Source organism: Strix aluco, chromosome 8 (assembly GCF_031877795.1).
Source record: "Strix aluco isolate bStrAlu1 chromosome 8, bStrAlu1.hap1, whole genome shotgun sequence".
Taxonomy (NCBI): Eukaryota; Metazoa; Chordata; class Aves; order Strigiformes; family Strigidae; genus Strix; species Strix aluco.
The window spans coordinates 16,852,756-16,869,196 of NC_133938.1; the positions used below are offsets into that span (position 1 = coordinate 16,852,756).

Here is a 16,441-nt window from a genome sequence, read left to right on the forward strand (position 1 = left end):
TTTCCTAGATGCATATTTCCTCAGAAAGATGAGAGAAAATCTGCCTGTGCACATACTGGATAGGTTGCTCCCATGCTTCAAGCCCAGTTATGATGCAGAAGAGAGGTTGTGCACAGTTTCCTTCGTTTTAGAATTTGGGGTCTGTCTACCTGCTTCGCAAGCATGAAGAGTCTGAAGGTCTTCACGTCTGCCTGTGGTGCTTACAGACCACCACTAGATTACTGTCAGGACAAACCACTGGCTGAAGCCAACACTAATACTTTTATTGTTATCTCATCCTCCACCTCTTTACTTACTCACGTACTCCTCCTCCGTAAGTGGTCTGGATCTAACTTGCTGCAATACGGACAGCAGAATTTTGGAGAGGAGGCTATAATTTCAAATAAATCTTTGTGCAATAGATGTCTCAGTCAGCAACTCTCTAGCTGGGACACTCCAGAAACCCTAATGCAATACCATTAATTACAAAACAGTTCATCCAAAAGAATTCAGCATGGGTTACAAAACACTGGATTGTTACTTTAAAAAACAGGCGCCTACTGGTTCATAAAGGAATCCCTTTCAAGAAAAAAAATGAATGATTGCTCAAGATAGTAAGATGGACAAATTCTGGTTTCTTTTGGAATCATCCCAAAAATCTTCTCAAAGGTCAAGTAATTGTAGTCAGACATTATAAATATTTAGCTATGCATGCTGCAGATTCAGACTATACATATTACTTATAGTTAGCAATGACTAGTTTTCTGCTTTCCATCTATGTTGTGTAACACAAGATTTCAATGAAAAACGTAAGTAGATGGGAAGGAAAAGTGACTATTTTTTTTTACAGTAAAAGTTGTGTATCCTGGCATCTGTTGCTCTGCATCGCTTTTGTCAGCAGAGACTGATGTTCAGATAAAGAAGCAGCATGTGAAAAATGACACTGCAATGGCTGCAGTAACAAAACTAGAAAACTTCAGATGACCTACAAGAAAATGTAACAAAGTATTCAGTAAGAAAAGCTGAAGTTTTAATTAAAAAACCCCACAAACCAAAACCCAGCACTGGGAAAAAACAGCAGCAAGTATTAATACACAGAAGTGCTGTGTTTAAGAAACAGACTACAGACCAAATTCTATTTCCCCTTGAACAGTACAAAGTCGCCAGAGCCTGACTACAGTTGTGCAGTGAAGAATGACTATTGTAAGCTAGCTCCCTGCTTTTGTAAAGCTGGCAGAGCTGCTTTTGTGCCAGCTGCTGCGAGCTAGAGAGGAGTAATGAATTCTACTGTCAATCTTCTGCTGGCATAGGTTAAAGCCAGCTTGGGGTCTGTTCCAACTCATGCCAAGGCCAGCAGTTCAGCCAGGGATTTGTATCCTTAATTCCTGTGTCATGTATACCACGTACTACACAAATGTGAAAAGAAATTGCTTCCTAAGAAAGACTAGAGAATCTTAAATAAACCACCCCACACTTTTCAACATTTGTAGAGAATGCAGAGGAGGAAATAATGCTTGAAACGTGCCAGCTCTAGCACATTTTTTTTTCTGGATGAAGTAGTATTTTTGAAATGAGGTTGTAATATGACAATAAAAAGAACTGATCCATGCACCACACTAATAGCAGTGACTTCTTAAAGCAACTGAGTTACATATGAAAAGCAGAAAGCAGAGACTTTAAGCTCTGTTGGTTTTACATGAAGTTATTCACAAATGGTAGTGCAGAAGGAAGCGCCCTAGGAAGACAGTATGAAAAATTAAGGAAAACACCAATGCTATGAATACTTGAGGCTATCTGTAATGTATTTAAATATAAATGGTTTTTGATAAGCTTAAAATCACTGATAAAACAGATATCTAATACACATTTTTAATGACAGGAAAATAAATAATCCAATATAAATACTACATTTAAAAAGATTTGGTTCCATTACATTTATATTACTCTTTGAATTCCAAGATGATTTTCTAAGTCTGTCGACATATTTGCACACACTAAAGAAAAAAAACTTATTTAATCTTCCTAAATCTATTACTGTGACTACTGCAACCTACTAATGTGATCTAACCCTTAGTTATTTAAAAACAATAGACTACAAAAGAAAATTCTCTTTGAGCACAGAACTCAAGTCATCCAAGGAAATAACTCTCATTTCTGCCAGCTCATCTTGAGACAGGGAAGTGCTCCAAAATTACTAACACCATCCAGCCTTCTGGGAAGCAATTGCAATGAATCAGTTAAAGCAAAGTAAGTGTTCACCACCATAAAGCAATGGCATTTAGTAGAGAAGAACCTCTGATACTTGTTTAGCAGATTTTCTTCCCCACACAAGAATTAAGTGGCAAACATGCCAGTATTCTCATGTGCACCAGCCAGTGTCACCACGGACAGTAAGAAGCCCCTGGATGGAACTGGTACAAAAATGCTTTTGATATTTTTGGCTGAGTAATTCAAGCATGAACTGCACCAGTACTACTGACATAAAAAACAATGCTACAACTGATTCTGTACGCATCCCTGTATGGGTGGCAGTTTTACAACAGGAAAGCTACAGGAAACAGTCTGGTATTGCTCTGTGCTCCAGCTCCTTGAAGGATATGGTCCACTGAAAGCAGTGGGCTTTGCAAAGCTTTTAAGGCCAACCAGACTGTATTTTCCAAGCACCTAAATATTCTGTCACTGCCTACTGATATCTTCAAATCCCCCAAAGTCTTCTACAACAACTTATTCTGAAACAACGTTCACATGCTATTCTGAATATATTGACAAAAAAGAAAATTACTGTATAAAAGACCTAACACTGATGTTTAAGAAAGCATTATTTTTTAATTCCATTAAACTAAATGCATGTGATTAAAGACAGAAAACTATCTAAGCTAGATTCATGCAACATGTTACTGAACCCAGCAGAAGAGATATTCTATTTGTTTGGTTTAACCTCATTAAGATTTATTTAATTAATTGTGTCTTAAAGTATCTACTGTAAACCAAGTCTGTTGCAGTTATTTCTCTTCTAGAAATAGGATCACCTTATATGATAAGGATGAATAAACAACTTTTTCATTAAATATCTGTAGTTAAAAAAAACAACTCTGACCATTAACATAATAAATATCAAGGGTCTGTTGGATTTAGGAATTTTTTTGTGAGGGGGATTGGTTTGAGGGGTTTTTTTTGTTATGCAAAGCCTAAGGCGGCAATTCTCAGGAAAATAAGGTGTACTTCCCAAACCAGAATGTATAATTTGGCAGTTGCATCCTTCCTTTCCTTAGTGGAAAAAGCAATACTCTTACCATATGAAGTCACTTTGAAGGCATCCGAAATAAAGGACTGAAGAGAGTCAGGACACTAATTTATCCTGAAGAAAGAAAAGACTACTTTATAAAAGAATGTAGACTGTAAAAAACATCCAAGAGGCAGCAGTTAAACCTTTCTTGGAATAGTTACAGTCGAGGAGAGAATGGACACCAACCACCAACTAAATATTGTATAACAGGTGATAGAGACAAGCATCACCAAACAGAAAACTATCGTAACCCATTCAAATGCAGATTTTTTCCAAACCCAGGCTCTAAAGGAAGAAGAGAGTTGTGTAACACTTGTTTTTTTAAACCCCATTTCTTAAGATTCCTTATAAAATAAGTGCAGTTAATGAGAAGACTATCAAGTGGTGTAACAATTACAGTGTTATAGAGCGTTAGGTGACAGGTAAGGAGTAGAAGACATGAGGAGAGGTCATGGTTACTCCAAGTTGTAACCACATAAGCAACATGGTTATATGCTTTAGGTTACTCTAAGTAATTGTGGAGTGCTACCAATTCATCCTGAAAGCAATTCTTACAAGCTGGTTTTAGAGAAGACAGAAATAAGAGCTTATCACAAAGTTCTCCAAGAACTGTCACTACTGATGATAAAAGGCACCTAGCAAGAAGAAAGCAAGCACCATGTTGTTTGGCAGCTATCCACAATATCTGCACACCAGTGGATTTATCCAGCTGCTTCCCGAAGTTCTGCAGAACTCCCGTGAGCAAGCAGAAATCTGTACTACATGGCTAATTTATATTTCTGGAGAAAGAAAAAAAGAAAACCCCCAAAAATTTAAAACATTCTGCAAAGGACCTTCACACTAAAAGGGCCATTTGCTGTGAAACACAGAAAACAGCCAAAGCTAAACCACAAACTCCTGTTTCATAAACAATTGCAGGAAATGCTAAAATCCTTCCGTAACATACTCATCTTAAAACTAGAAGACTAACATTTTATAACCCATAATAATCCTGCATAAATGTTCTCTGAAACACCATTGCACTTCCTCAATAATACGTAGTTGTAATTACGAAAAGTATTTTTTTTCAAAAGATTCTGCTAAGCCTAAAAACAACATCCGATTCAACAACGTATATTTACAGCCCTTCTCTTATCTAGTGCTTGTGGAGAAGGAATTTTCTGGTGGGCACAGGGGAAGTTTTGGATAACACAACATTCATGTATACTACACCAATCCTACTCCTCCCGTCTGCCCACAGAGTGATGGAGGAGGATCTTGCCATACAGGAACGTACAGCTGAAAGTCACGCAGAATGAGGTAGCACAGAATGAGGAATTACTCTGAGCTGACCGTGGCACTCAAGGCTACACAAACCAGTAGTTAACAGCTCCCCACTGTTAAAGAAATGTGGATAAAGAAACGTGAGAGAGCTCTGTCTGTGTTCAGCTTTTGTTCCAGGCTGAACACCACTAAGCAGCAAGCTCATCCCATTTCAATTGCAAGTACCTCCACTGCAATTCCAGGTATGGACTTACAGAATGAGAGCCATAAACCTCGAATTAATTTTAACTGGGGGGGAGCCAAAAGGCGAAGAAATAAAAATAAATTCTCTCTTACTTAACTGTAATGCAACTACAGTAAAAATTTAAATCCCCTCATAGAGCCTTTGTCACAACAACTATGCTGGCATAACTGTGCTGAGAGCGCCTGCTGGCAGAGACACAGCTTATGTCGACAGAAGATGCTTTTCTGCTGACAGAGCAGTCCCATCATTTCAAACAAACTTTGTTCTTTCCTTTCAGAAGAGGAATTTTCTTTCAACATGCTGCTTCCTTGACCTGTCTGCACTGCCACAGCTGGGCCTGCTCCACCAACTTACATGAACAGATTCACATAATTTCCAAATGAGGAATTGCATTTCTCAAGTCAAAACACTTCTCTATTTTAACTTTCTATAGTTACTTTTTGAACTTGAAACTTTACATTCACTAAGTAGGATAAATACCAATTACTGTGACACTGGTATCAACCAACATAGCTCTATTCTGGGCATACAGATGAGGCTCAAGCTTATGGATACTTAAGTTACTTCAACATCATGAAAAAGAATACTCTCACAGAATCACAGAATCATCTAGGTTGGAAAGGACCTTCAAGATCATCTAGTCCAACCATTAACCTAGCACTGACAGATCCCAACTACACCATATCCCTCAGCGCTATGTCAATTCGCCTCTTGAACACCTCCAGGGATGGGGACTTCACCACCTCCCTGGGCAGCCCATTCCAACACCTAACAACCCATTCTGTAAAGAAATACTTCCTAATATCTAGTCTAAACCTTCCCTGGTGCAACTTGAGGCCATTACCTCTTGTCTTATCGCTCATTACTTGGTTAAAGAGACTCATCCCCAGTTCTCTGCAACCTCCTTTCAGGTAGCTGTAGAGGGCGATGAGGTCTCCCCTCAGCCTCCTCTTCTCCAGACTAAACACCCCCAGTTCCCTCAGCCACTCCTCATATGACATGTGCTCCAGACCCTTCACCAGCTTCATTGCCCTTCTCTGGACACGCTCGAGTAACTCAATGTCCTTTTTGTAGTGAGGGGCCCAAAACTGAACACAGTAATCGAGGTGGGGCCTCACCAGTGCTGAGTACAGGGGCAGGATCACTTCCCTGTCCCTGCTGGCCACGCTGTTTCTGATGCAAGCCAGGATGTCATTGGCCTTCTTGGCCACCTGGGCACACTGCTGGCTCATGTTCAGCCGGATGTCAATCAACACCCCCAGGTCCCTCTCTGACTGGCAGCTCTCAAGCCACCCCTCCCCAAGCCTGTAGCGCTGCTAGGGAAAAAAGCTAAGGAAGTGTTATACAGATTTCAGAAGAGGAAAATGGTTAAGTAACAAAAGAAACTGATGCACACAAGAGATAATCCACTCTTGATATTAAATTGGTTTATTTCCCAAGCCTTCTGCGCAACTTACATACTCTACTTTGAAAGATTAAAAGGTGAACTTTACCCGCTATTACAAAAGCAATTTTTCCTTCTTTTCTACAAAAGGAAATGTGAAAAACCAAGCACTAAAATACCAGGGAAAAACCCACCTGTGTATAAATTATTTTATTTTTAAAATACAAATGACTACTCAAGATCATTGCTTGAATACTGCCTTTCCAATCATGTACTGCAAGAAGATGTACAGCAGTAACATACTGAAAAAACTGCATTTTCAGTTTTTGCTGCATTAACTTGAGTTAATTACTTGACAAGGGGACCAAGGTTATTCATGCTCTGGGAACCTTTCCTAAATATCATTATTAACAGATGAGCAAAAGAAAATATTTTAAAAATGGGAAATTGTTTCTGATCTCACTTCCTGGAGCTGAGCTCTAGAAGGGCTTCTTCACTTGGGTGCAACAGCACACACAACCTGAATGGCTAAAGTGCCAGTGCTGAATAGTCCTTCACGGAGCACTGGGAAATACAGTAGAAAGACATACAGAGAACTGAGAAAACTTCATCTGCCCAGGTGCTTCTGTAATGAACTTTCCAGGGTAGCTCACACCACCATAATGTCTAAATTTTCCCCCTAAACACCCAGAATTTGGCTATTCTTGAACTAAATGAAAATCAGTCCAGACCTCTGGCTCTCAGAAATGTGTGCAAATGCCTGTTTAATCCCTACTGCTAGAGTCAGAGAGCACCAGTAGGTCTTAATTACTTGGACCAGCCTCAGCTGGGACTTCTACCCACACTCCCTGCTCTGGGGTCCAAGAATAGACTAGACTATTTCAGTTGGAAGGGACCTACGACGATCATCTAGTCCAACTGCCTGACCAATTCAAAGCTGACCAAGTTAAGGCATGGTATTAAGGGCGTTGTCCAAATGACTCTTAAACACTGATAAGCTTGGGGCATCGACCACCTCTCTAGGAAGCCTGTTCCCACTGTTTGACCACTCTCTTCATAAAGAAATGCTTCCTAATGTCCAGTCTAAACCTCCCCTGGCACAGCTTTAAACCATTCCCATGCGTCCTGTCACTTGATACCAAGGAGAAGAGATTGGCACCTCCCTCTCCAATAAGATTGCCCCTCAGACTCCTTTTCTCCAAACTAGGCAAGCCTAGAGTCCTTAGACACTCCTCACAGGACATTCCTTCCAGCCCTTTCGCCAGCTTTGTTGCCCTCCTCTAGATGCATTCAAGGACCTTCACATTCTTCTTAAATTGTGGGGCCCAGGACTGCACACAGTATTCAAGGTGAGGCTGCACCAACGCTGAATACAGCAGGATAATCCCCTCTTTTGACCAGCTGGTTATACTCCTGTTTGATGCACCCCAGGATGCAGTTTGCCCTCCTGGCTGCCAGGGCACATGCTGACTCCTATGGAGCCTGCTGTCAACCAGCATCCCCAGATCCCTTTCTGCAGGGCTGCTTTCCAGCCACTCCACTCCCAGTTTATACTTGCGCCCATCATTACTCCATCCTAGGTGCAGAATCTGGCATTGCGACTTGTTAAATTTCTAGATTCCGCTGCAAGGTGTCTTGTCCCTCCAGAGAGTCAAACACACCTCCCAGTTTGATATCAGCAGCAAACCTGCTAATGGTGCATTCAATTCCTTCATCCAGATCACTGATAAATATATTGAACAGCACTGGCCCTAGAATTGAGCCCCAAGGAACACTGCTGGTGACTGGTCGCCAGCCAGATGTAGCCCCATTCACTACAACCCTTTGAGCTCTGCCCTTCACCCAGCGCACTGTGAAACCACTCATCTCAGAGTTGGACAACTTGTCTGGAAGGAAGCTGTGAGGGACGGTATCAAAAGCATTACTAAAATCCAGAAAAAATACATCCACTGCCTTCCCTTCATCCACTAGGTGGGTGACATTATCACAGAAGGATATCAAATTAGTTAGAACAGGACTTTCCCTTTGTGATCCCATGCTAACTGTGCCTGATGACTGCATTACTCTTTAAATGCCTTTCAATAATACTCAGTATAATCTTCACCATAATTTTTCCAGGAACTGAGGTTAGACTAACAGGTCTGTAGTTCCTTGGGTCTTCCCTCACGTCCTTCTTGTAAATTGGAGTAACGTTGGCTAGCTTCCCATGTCCTGGTTTTGGCTGGGATAGAGTTAATTTTCTTCCTAGAAGCTGGTATAGTGCTGTGTTTTTGATTTAGGATGAGAATAATGTTGATAACACACTGATGTTTTAGTTGTTGCTAAGCAGTGTTTACATTAAGTGAAGGATGTTTCAGCTCCTCACACCACCCCACCAGTGAGTGGGCTGGGGGGCACCAGAAGCTGGGAGGGGACACAGCTGGGACAGCTGACCCCAGCTGCCCAAAGGGATATTCCAAACCATAGTTCATCATGCTCAGTATATAAACTGGGGGGAAAGCTGGCTGGGGGCTGCTGCTTGGGAACTGCCTGGGCATCAATTGATGGGTGGTGAGCAATCGCATTGTGCATCACTTGTTTTGTATATTCTAACTCTATTATTATAAATTTCCCCCCCTCCCCTTCCTTTTCTGTCCTATTAAACTGTCTTTATCTCAACCCACAAATTTTACTTCCCCCCTCCCCCCTCAATTCTCTCCCCCATCCCATTGATGGGGCAGGAGGTGAGCGAGTGGCTGTGTGGTGTTTAGCTGCCTGCTGAGTTAAATCACGACATTTGGTCATCAGGAACCTCCCCAGCCTCACGAGACCTATGATGTCTTGAGAGTAGTATGATCGAGAGGGCTCCTGCCATAACATCTGCTAGCTCCTTCAGTACTCTGGGATCAATCCCATCAGGCCTCATGGACTTGCGAACATTCAGCTGATTTCTTACAATTTCAGTGTCCACAAATGGAAAGTCACTGTTCCCACACTCGTGGTCCTGATTCAGGGGACCAGGCAGCCCATGGTCTATCAATATTATTAAAGACTGAGGCAAAAACCACACTGAATGTCTCTGCTTTTTTTCTTCATCTCCATTAGTCAGATGACCATTTTCAACAAGTATCGGTCCAATGTTTTCTTTAGACCTCCTCTTGCTATTAACATATTTAAAGAAGCCCTTCTTGTTATCAGAAACAACACTGGCCAGTTTCAACTCTAACTGAGCTTTGGCTTTTTGTGTTTTTTCCCTGCGTACACGAACCACAGCTCTGTAATCTTCAATTTCACTTAAAACCAATGGGTTTCTAGCTGACAACTCTGATGGCAAATGTTACAACCATATTTCAAATTGCAAAGAGAAAAAAAGAGGAAAAAAAAATTAATCAAAACCATGAAGAGTTTGGGCTTGAATTTCAAAAGTACATCACACATTTTTTAATACTCCTGGGAAAAAACACAGCACAAACAGGAAGCTCAGTTACAACTAAAATTCTTTTAATATACCTTTTTTTCCCCCTTTGAAATAATATACCATGCTTTAGGGAAGCATATTATTTACATTTGTTACATCTGAAGAAAAGAATGTACTTTAAGAACCCTAACTAGGAATCACTGGTCAACCACAATAAGCTATGATATTAAGCTGATACATATCCTTTTCAGTAACAATGACAACAGGGTGGAGCGTTCAAAATGGTATTTATACCAACAAAAATTGTTTCTTTAAAGTTTAATTTTGAAGTTCGAGATTATTGTCTGTTCTGGAAACCAAGAAAACAATTCTGCACAAGTCTGAATTCTGGAGACTTAAAAGGCCACACCCAAAAATACGGTAACATGAAGAGTGATGAGCTAGTAACTTTTGAGAAAAATGTGTTATTCCAAATGCAGTGACTGGATGCTGATAAGCACGTAATTTTTGCTGTAGTGTTTTAAAAAGACAGCTCTCCTCAACTATCACTTCAACTCTCTTGGGGAGGGGTTAACATATCCACAGAGGAACTTGCAGAAGGGAATGGATGTCTACATTTCTGCTGGTCAATATAGTAATTTAGCATTTTAACAGAAACCGATATTCACCAGACATTGCTACATTTGCATGGACCGCTGCTGAAGCAGCTCAGGTACATACACACTCATTATTCCCCCAATGTAGCTGTGAGTGCCCTAGTTTCTTAAATTGTCCAAGTATGATTCAGCTGAATATATTTCAATACTGGAATTCAGTAATCGCACTGAAATTTCAGTGTTGACGTATTAGAAGACAAAGAAATAACATTTTTGCTGAATATTTTTTAAAATGGCTGGTAATTTACTGAATAAACTGAAGTTTAATCCATGAGATTATGTAATCTCCATTTGTAATGCTAAAGACCCAGAAACGTATTATTCCTTTTTGCTATATTTAACTAATAAGCACACAAACTGAGGAACCACCTTACCTGACAGAGTTTTGCCTCCTGTTTTCTATTTTCATTAAAATTCGTACATCTGACTGAGGAGACACTGTGTATATTTTTAATCTGAAAAAAGAATAACATGCAACAGAGATGAAGAAACAATGACATACAATGACTTTTCTTTCTATCGTCAGTAAAAGACGGGATATCTTTTGCATGTCAACAGCCACAAGTATGTATTTCTTCATGAAGACAATAATTTGCCACATAATAAGTATTTCCTATAAATGAGGGCTGTAATTACTAGTATGTTTTTCTAATTACTCTAAAGAAAAGGTTCATTGTCACACCCACTGAAGTTAATTATGGTTACATTTTTTAGAATTACAACTGCTTTATTTGATCTTTATGCCATGAGTCAATTTCTTAATTTTTTCCTGGTTTAAATTTGGTGGCTATACTCCAGGTTAGTTGGTTGGTCAATGTTAGGATGGTTTTCATCACAGGAATTAAAGATGTACTGCTGACTGGGAACTCATCTCTGCATGCTGAAAATGCAGCTAGTTTAAGCAATTTATTCAGAACCATTCCCTTCTTTTATTGGGGCATTAGATGAACTAGGCAGAAAAGTTATTCAATACACACCTTTGACAGACTACAGGATCTGACTCCACTGGATCAATGTATGGCTTAAGGATATCAGCGAGTATTTTATCGTCAGGCACCCTTTCAGCAAAGATAAAAATCAAATACGTAAGACATGGTTCATCATGTACACAAGAATCTACTATCTGAGTCATTTGGAGGAGGCTGTATATTTGCACGCTACAGTGGCACAACTGAGTAGTTTACGGGAGGATCATAAATGTGTATCAATACAGCATAGATAATTGACAGCTTTATCTCAATTTCAACACTGGGACTTCACTGACATCTATAAGGAGTAAACAGATCCGTATCTCTAGTTTCTAACCCTGCAGCAGAAACATGCTGTTCCTGCAGCCCTAGAACTAGACAAGGGCATACTTCTCATCCTCCTTCAGGCTAGGAAAAAAGGAGAAAGATTTGTCAACAGAAGCTTATTTTTTTGGCCTTTGCAAAATGTGCTTGTGGGCTTTCCTACAAAGCAAACAATGCAACCATTTCATCCTATATGAAGGTCAGCTCCAGTGTGCAGGCGAAGAGGGATGGCAAATCTTGCCTGAATGTCTGCTCCATGAGAACAGAGTATGTTAGGTGTACAGGATATCACTATCACAAATATACAAGCTGCTCTGCTTACATAGAGAAAAGGACTAACAATCATTTAGCCTGATTTGAAAAGCCTTCTAGCTTTCAAAGAGGAAAAGACCACACAACTTTAAGTATTTTTTCAATTTAAATGTCCTTTTAATTAAGACTAGAAATAATATTCGAGTTTACCTTGCATAATAGAAACAGATAAGAACTGATCAAAATATTTTCCAGTTCAATTTCAGCAGACTGATTTAAACTTTATAAAAAGCTCTTTACCCTTTTAAAGTGTATTCAGCATGACAGTGAGGAAATATAAGCTTCAAATGCCAGTAGAACTTTTTCTCCCTGAAAAGAAAAGAAACACATATTCTTAATGTTAGCTGGTAACTACTACTTGTTTCTTCTATGATAAAACTTGGTAGCCTATGGAATGGGTGCAGAAGAAAATAAATAGTCAAGATTTTGAATGGCATTTTCAAAGAGTAAAAAGGTTATACAGAGAAGCTGAGATGCACTTTGAAAGATGCCACGCTTTCAGATCCTGCTGCATTTCAATCCTCGTGGGACAAAAATTTGTTCCTTACAAATACGGGTATGATATCACCAATTAACTGATCAACTGCATTTCACATTTTAAAAGGGAGCATCTTCCAGCTGACTTTCTATATGTATAGCTGCCCTTTAATTTCAGAAAATGAAACTGCTTTTTGGCATATCACCCAGGACAGATTGCCAAACCTGTGCAACAGTAAAAGACAGAGGTCCTTGCTGAGGCCAGGTTCTACGCAAAGCGGGGGACTCATCTTTTCACAGCAGTGATGGCCTCAACAGAAAATGTTTCATGGGCAGGGAGGGAAGCTGCATTTTGGCATAACATGGATAACAGAAATTAGAAAGAATGAATGTTTTACAGAAAGATCAGGAAGCTAAGGATCAAAATTGACGTCATGTTCCTTTCTCCAGTTTGTTAGTTTTAAGACTCATTTTCCCTGTCTAGCTAGCATAAATACCTGAGAATAGAAGCTACCGGAGCATGCTTCCAGTGCAGTATCATCTTAAGAAAGGCAGTATTACCTCAGGGATACTTCACTAGATTAGGAAATCTTTTTTTGCCTTTTTACTCATCTGCAGAAATGCTGCTGAAGTCAATATTGACTTAACTCATTGCTCCAAATTCTCCCATTCGGTATGGCGAGTGTAACAATATTTTTCTAAAAGAATCTCCTAAGAAAAAGCACAGTCTAAAAGGCAGGAGCATGGCACTTTGCTCTGGTTCAGAATTTTACACTGATTACAAATGGCAAAGATTTGGAAGAGGAAGTAGAAAACTACTACCATTTAGAAATCAGAGGCCAGACATCTATTGTGAAGCATAGAAATGTCTAATGGTACGCTCTTCCCAGCTTTTTTTAATTTTTTTTTTTTTTAAAAACACTACTTAAGACCTATGAATCATTATATCCAGAATAATCACCATCAGTTATGCAAAGATTCTGGTACTACAATTAAAAGTAAACACAGTGTTCCAACATGTTGTTTATCAGGCAGATGAAACATTATCCAGCAGGTTCTAGCTGGCTGCACAGACAAGTGTACGTGCATCCAGTAGCAAAACAGTAAACTTAGCTGCTAAATTCAATTAACTATGATAGCAATTTTTAAATGCAAGCACTTTATAAAAGGTGCTTTCATAAAATAAGTAATCATTCCCTTATACCTAGTTACTCCTAAGAGAAAACTGAGCTTTACAGCTGAACTATACTTTCCACAGTGTAAGTAAAATCAGAAGTGTGAGCGTTTACCAAAAAAAGAGCAAGCAAGAACCCTAGCTCCAAGGAACTAATAATTAGAATAAAAAGAACTAATGAAGGCCAAGGTCCCCAACGCAACATGTGGCTCAGCAGAGTTGTGCAGCATGTCTAGTGCTTCTTCCCCTCTATCTGCTTATGTTGAAGCTGAGAATGAGAGCGCCTTCCTTAAATGAGAAGGTGAAGTTAGAGCACATCAGATCTGAAAAAGCTAAGAGGATTCTATGACCAGAGCTGGATGACAACATAGAAAACATTATTAATTACATAGCATGTATAAGTAGAAGCTGACATAGTACCTTGCCTCATGAATTTTATGCTACTTTGCATATTGGTATGATACTGCCTTAAATTACCAAACTGAAAAAAGGTTTTGGAATAACTCAAAATAAGTGAAAGTTTGGAAGTCTTTTGCAAGATGAGTGAAACAAGGTTTTGCAGTTCATCTTGACAGCTGAAGGAAGCATCAACACTACCGTACTCATAGAGCAAACTGGAATATCCATAGGTTTATGGAATCAGTCCAGTTGACTTGCGATTAAGAAGCTTGTGATTCCTCTCAGATATATGTTAATATCTGGCATTTAACATGGCATGGTATTAATTCAAAGCACTTTCCCAAGGAGACTTTAATAAAAGTTAGTAATCCTTAGACATAGAAATAGGGTCACCATCATTAGCTGCAGGAAATACTAATGATGAGCACATTTATTAACATACTTATAAGGACTGTTCAGATGAGGTTTTTGTTATATGTTATCAACTAATGTGAGGATTTCTAGCATTTTTTCATTTAAGTCATCATCTTCCACAATTTTTTCAAACAGGCCATGTTTATCTACTCTTTAAGTGACCAGCCCTTACTGAGACATGGGCTTACTTTCTGCCAAATTTTTAAATCCAGACAGCCAAAGCAATGGGAGTACTGCAGATCTCCTCTCCCAAGTGGAAAACAGACAAACCATGACACAGGTCACAGAAACATGTATGTGGCCTAGAGGGCTGTCTCTTAACACAGGCACTTGAAAGAGAGAGTTCCAGAAGTACTTCTAGCTGTCTGCTACCTGTTGTTAGGAATACTCTCCATGTGTCTGCAGAAATGGTGGTCACACAGCACATTCTGATTTCACATGCAAGACCAGTTCCCTCTGGGCTCACTGAGGCAAACTCAGCTCATCACTGCAGCTGTATAATCAGCTTAAGAGGGTTCTTTTCAGACTTTCACCCTCCCTCCCCCTTCCAGGCACAATCCAGTCTATGGAATAGTGCACAGAAAAAGCTCTGAATCGGGGATTCTCAACACTGAAGTTAAAATGATCATTCCTTGTCAAAAAGTTTTCACCTTGGAAAAAAAGAAATGTTGATTTTTTTTCAGCACATAATACTGAAACTGCAGTTAATTACTTCATCTCTCTTCAAAGTACTCTTGCCTGAAAGTAAATGGCAAGCAGAAAGAGGTAAAATAGATTAAGAACAGTGATGGAAGAAGCAAGGAAGAAAGAAGCTTATAATTGGAATAGCCTCACACTCTTTGCTGTACAATGAAGTATTGAAAAATAACCTGCTGGATGCCTGTAAAGTGAAGCATCCCTCACCATCACTGATCTCTGCCCAGTTAGAGAACTTGATGTCAACCTTAGATGCTATCAAAGCTGCTTCACAACAAGTTCTGATTAAAATTAGATATCCTGGCTCCAGATCTCACTGACTTCATTTTCCATTATGGCTCACTGGGGTAGTATTCCCTTCAAATACAACTGACATGTACTATGTTCATTTTCTAAATGAAAATGCTTAATTGAGTAAGTCATCTGCAGCTGGGTAACAGCTCACTGCAGGAAGCGTTCCATGCCGCTCAGCTGCCATGGAACGCCACTCCACGGCTTGCTGGAATACCAAGGCACTGACTATAAAACTATCAAACGGCAGAGATCTGGATGAGGCACAAGCACATCCTTGATGTCAGTAAAAGCAGCATCACAGCCCATCCCTGCATTGCTTGGCTTCACATCCTATTTTGGCTACTTCAGAAGCATGGAAACTGATCAGAGGGAAAAAGAGGAGCCAAGCACCTCTTCCCCTGCGTGAGATGTAGTTGCGAATTATGGTCAGAACTGCACAGGCTGTTTTGCAATTACCGTTCTTCTAAAGAAAAGTAACTGTCTCCCTTTCATTTCTCCTAAAAAATTATTTTCTACAATCAACTGTAGTTTTAACACAACTACATGTAAATGATTTTTAATTTTTTCACAGCAACGACTGAAAGATTTTTTTTTCAATGTTACAAAGACAGCAGCAGTATATAGAAAGTGGCTATTACCTCCAGCTAGAGCTCAGGACAACTGCAAAAATTCTCACCATCTTTTATAGTTAATGCACTACCTAGGAAGATGCTCCAAGTACTGTGGATATAGACAGTACAGCTGCTGGGAATTAGAGGACAGCTCTACAAAGGATTCTGGGACTTGGACATACCAGTTAAGTGCCTTGGCAGATTTTCAGAAATGCCAATGTTTATGTATTTCTTAAAACATATATGAAATATCCCATAAAACTTAACTTTTTTACCTAGGTTTCCTCTGAATGGTCAATTTTGCCTAGATTGCAGCAGAAGGTTTTATGTACATAAAACCTTTTTTAAAATGTGTATGTATATATATGTAAAATAAAATATATGTTGACAAAAAATTCTAAATTCATCACATCTTAAGATATCAATTGCAGTTCTAGCTCTACAGAAATACCTCATAGCCAGTCTGTCAAAAACAGAGATTCACTGATGATTTTGTTTCTATTTAGCAACTAATAGTCTTAAAATGTTTAAAAAACTGTATAGAGGACATTTTACATCAAAAT

At 39.4% G+C, this 16,441-nt stretch overlaps 1 protein-coding gene across 1 annotated transcript in view; it reads right to left on the reverse strand.

Annotated features, from left to right (window-relative positions):
- Window positions 1-16,441, reverse strand: part of ZNHIT6 (zinc finger HIT-type containing 6) — a 37,305-nt gene that overhangs the window by 12,896 nt on the left and 7,968 nt on the right. Inside the window, exons 6-8 of the mRNA XM_074832418.1 lie at window positions 12,054-12,122; window positions 11,187-11,267; window positions 10,584-10,664 (exon numbers count right to left, since the gene is read on the reverse strand). Of these exons, the coding sequence (XP_074688519.1) occupies window positions 10,584-10,664; window positions 11,187-11,267; window positions 12,054-12,122 (231 nt within the window). The remainder of the gene's footprint in view (window positions 1-10,583; window positions 10,665-11,186; window positions 11,268-12,053; window positions 12,123-16,441) is intronic.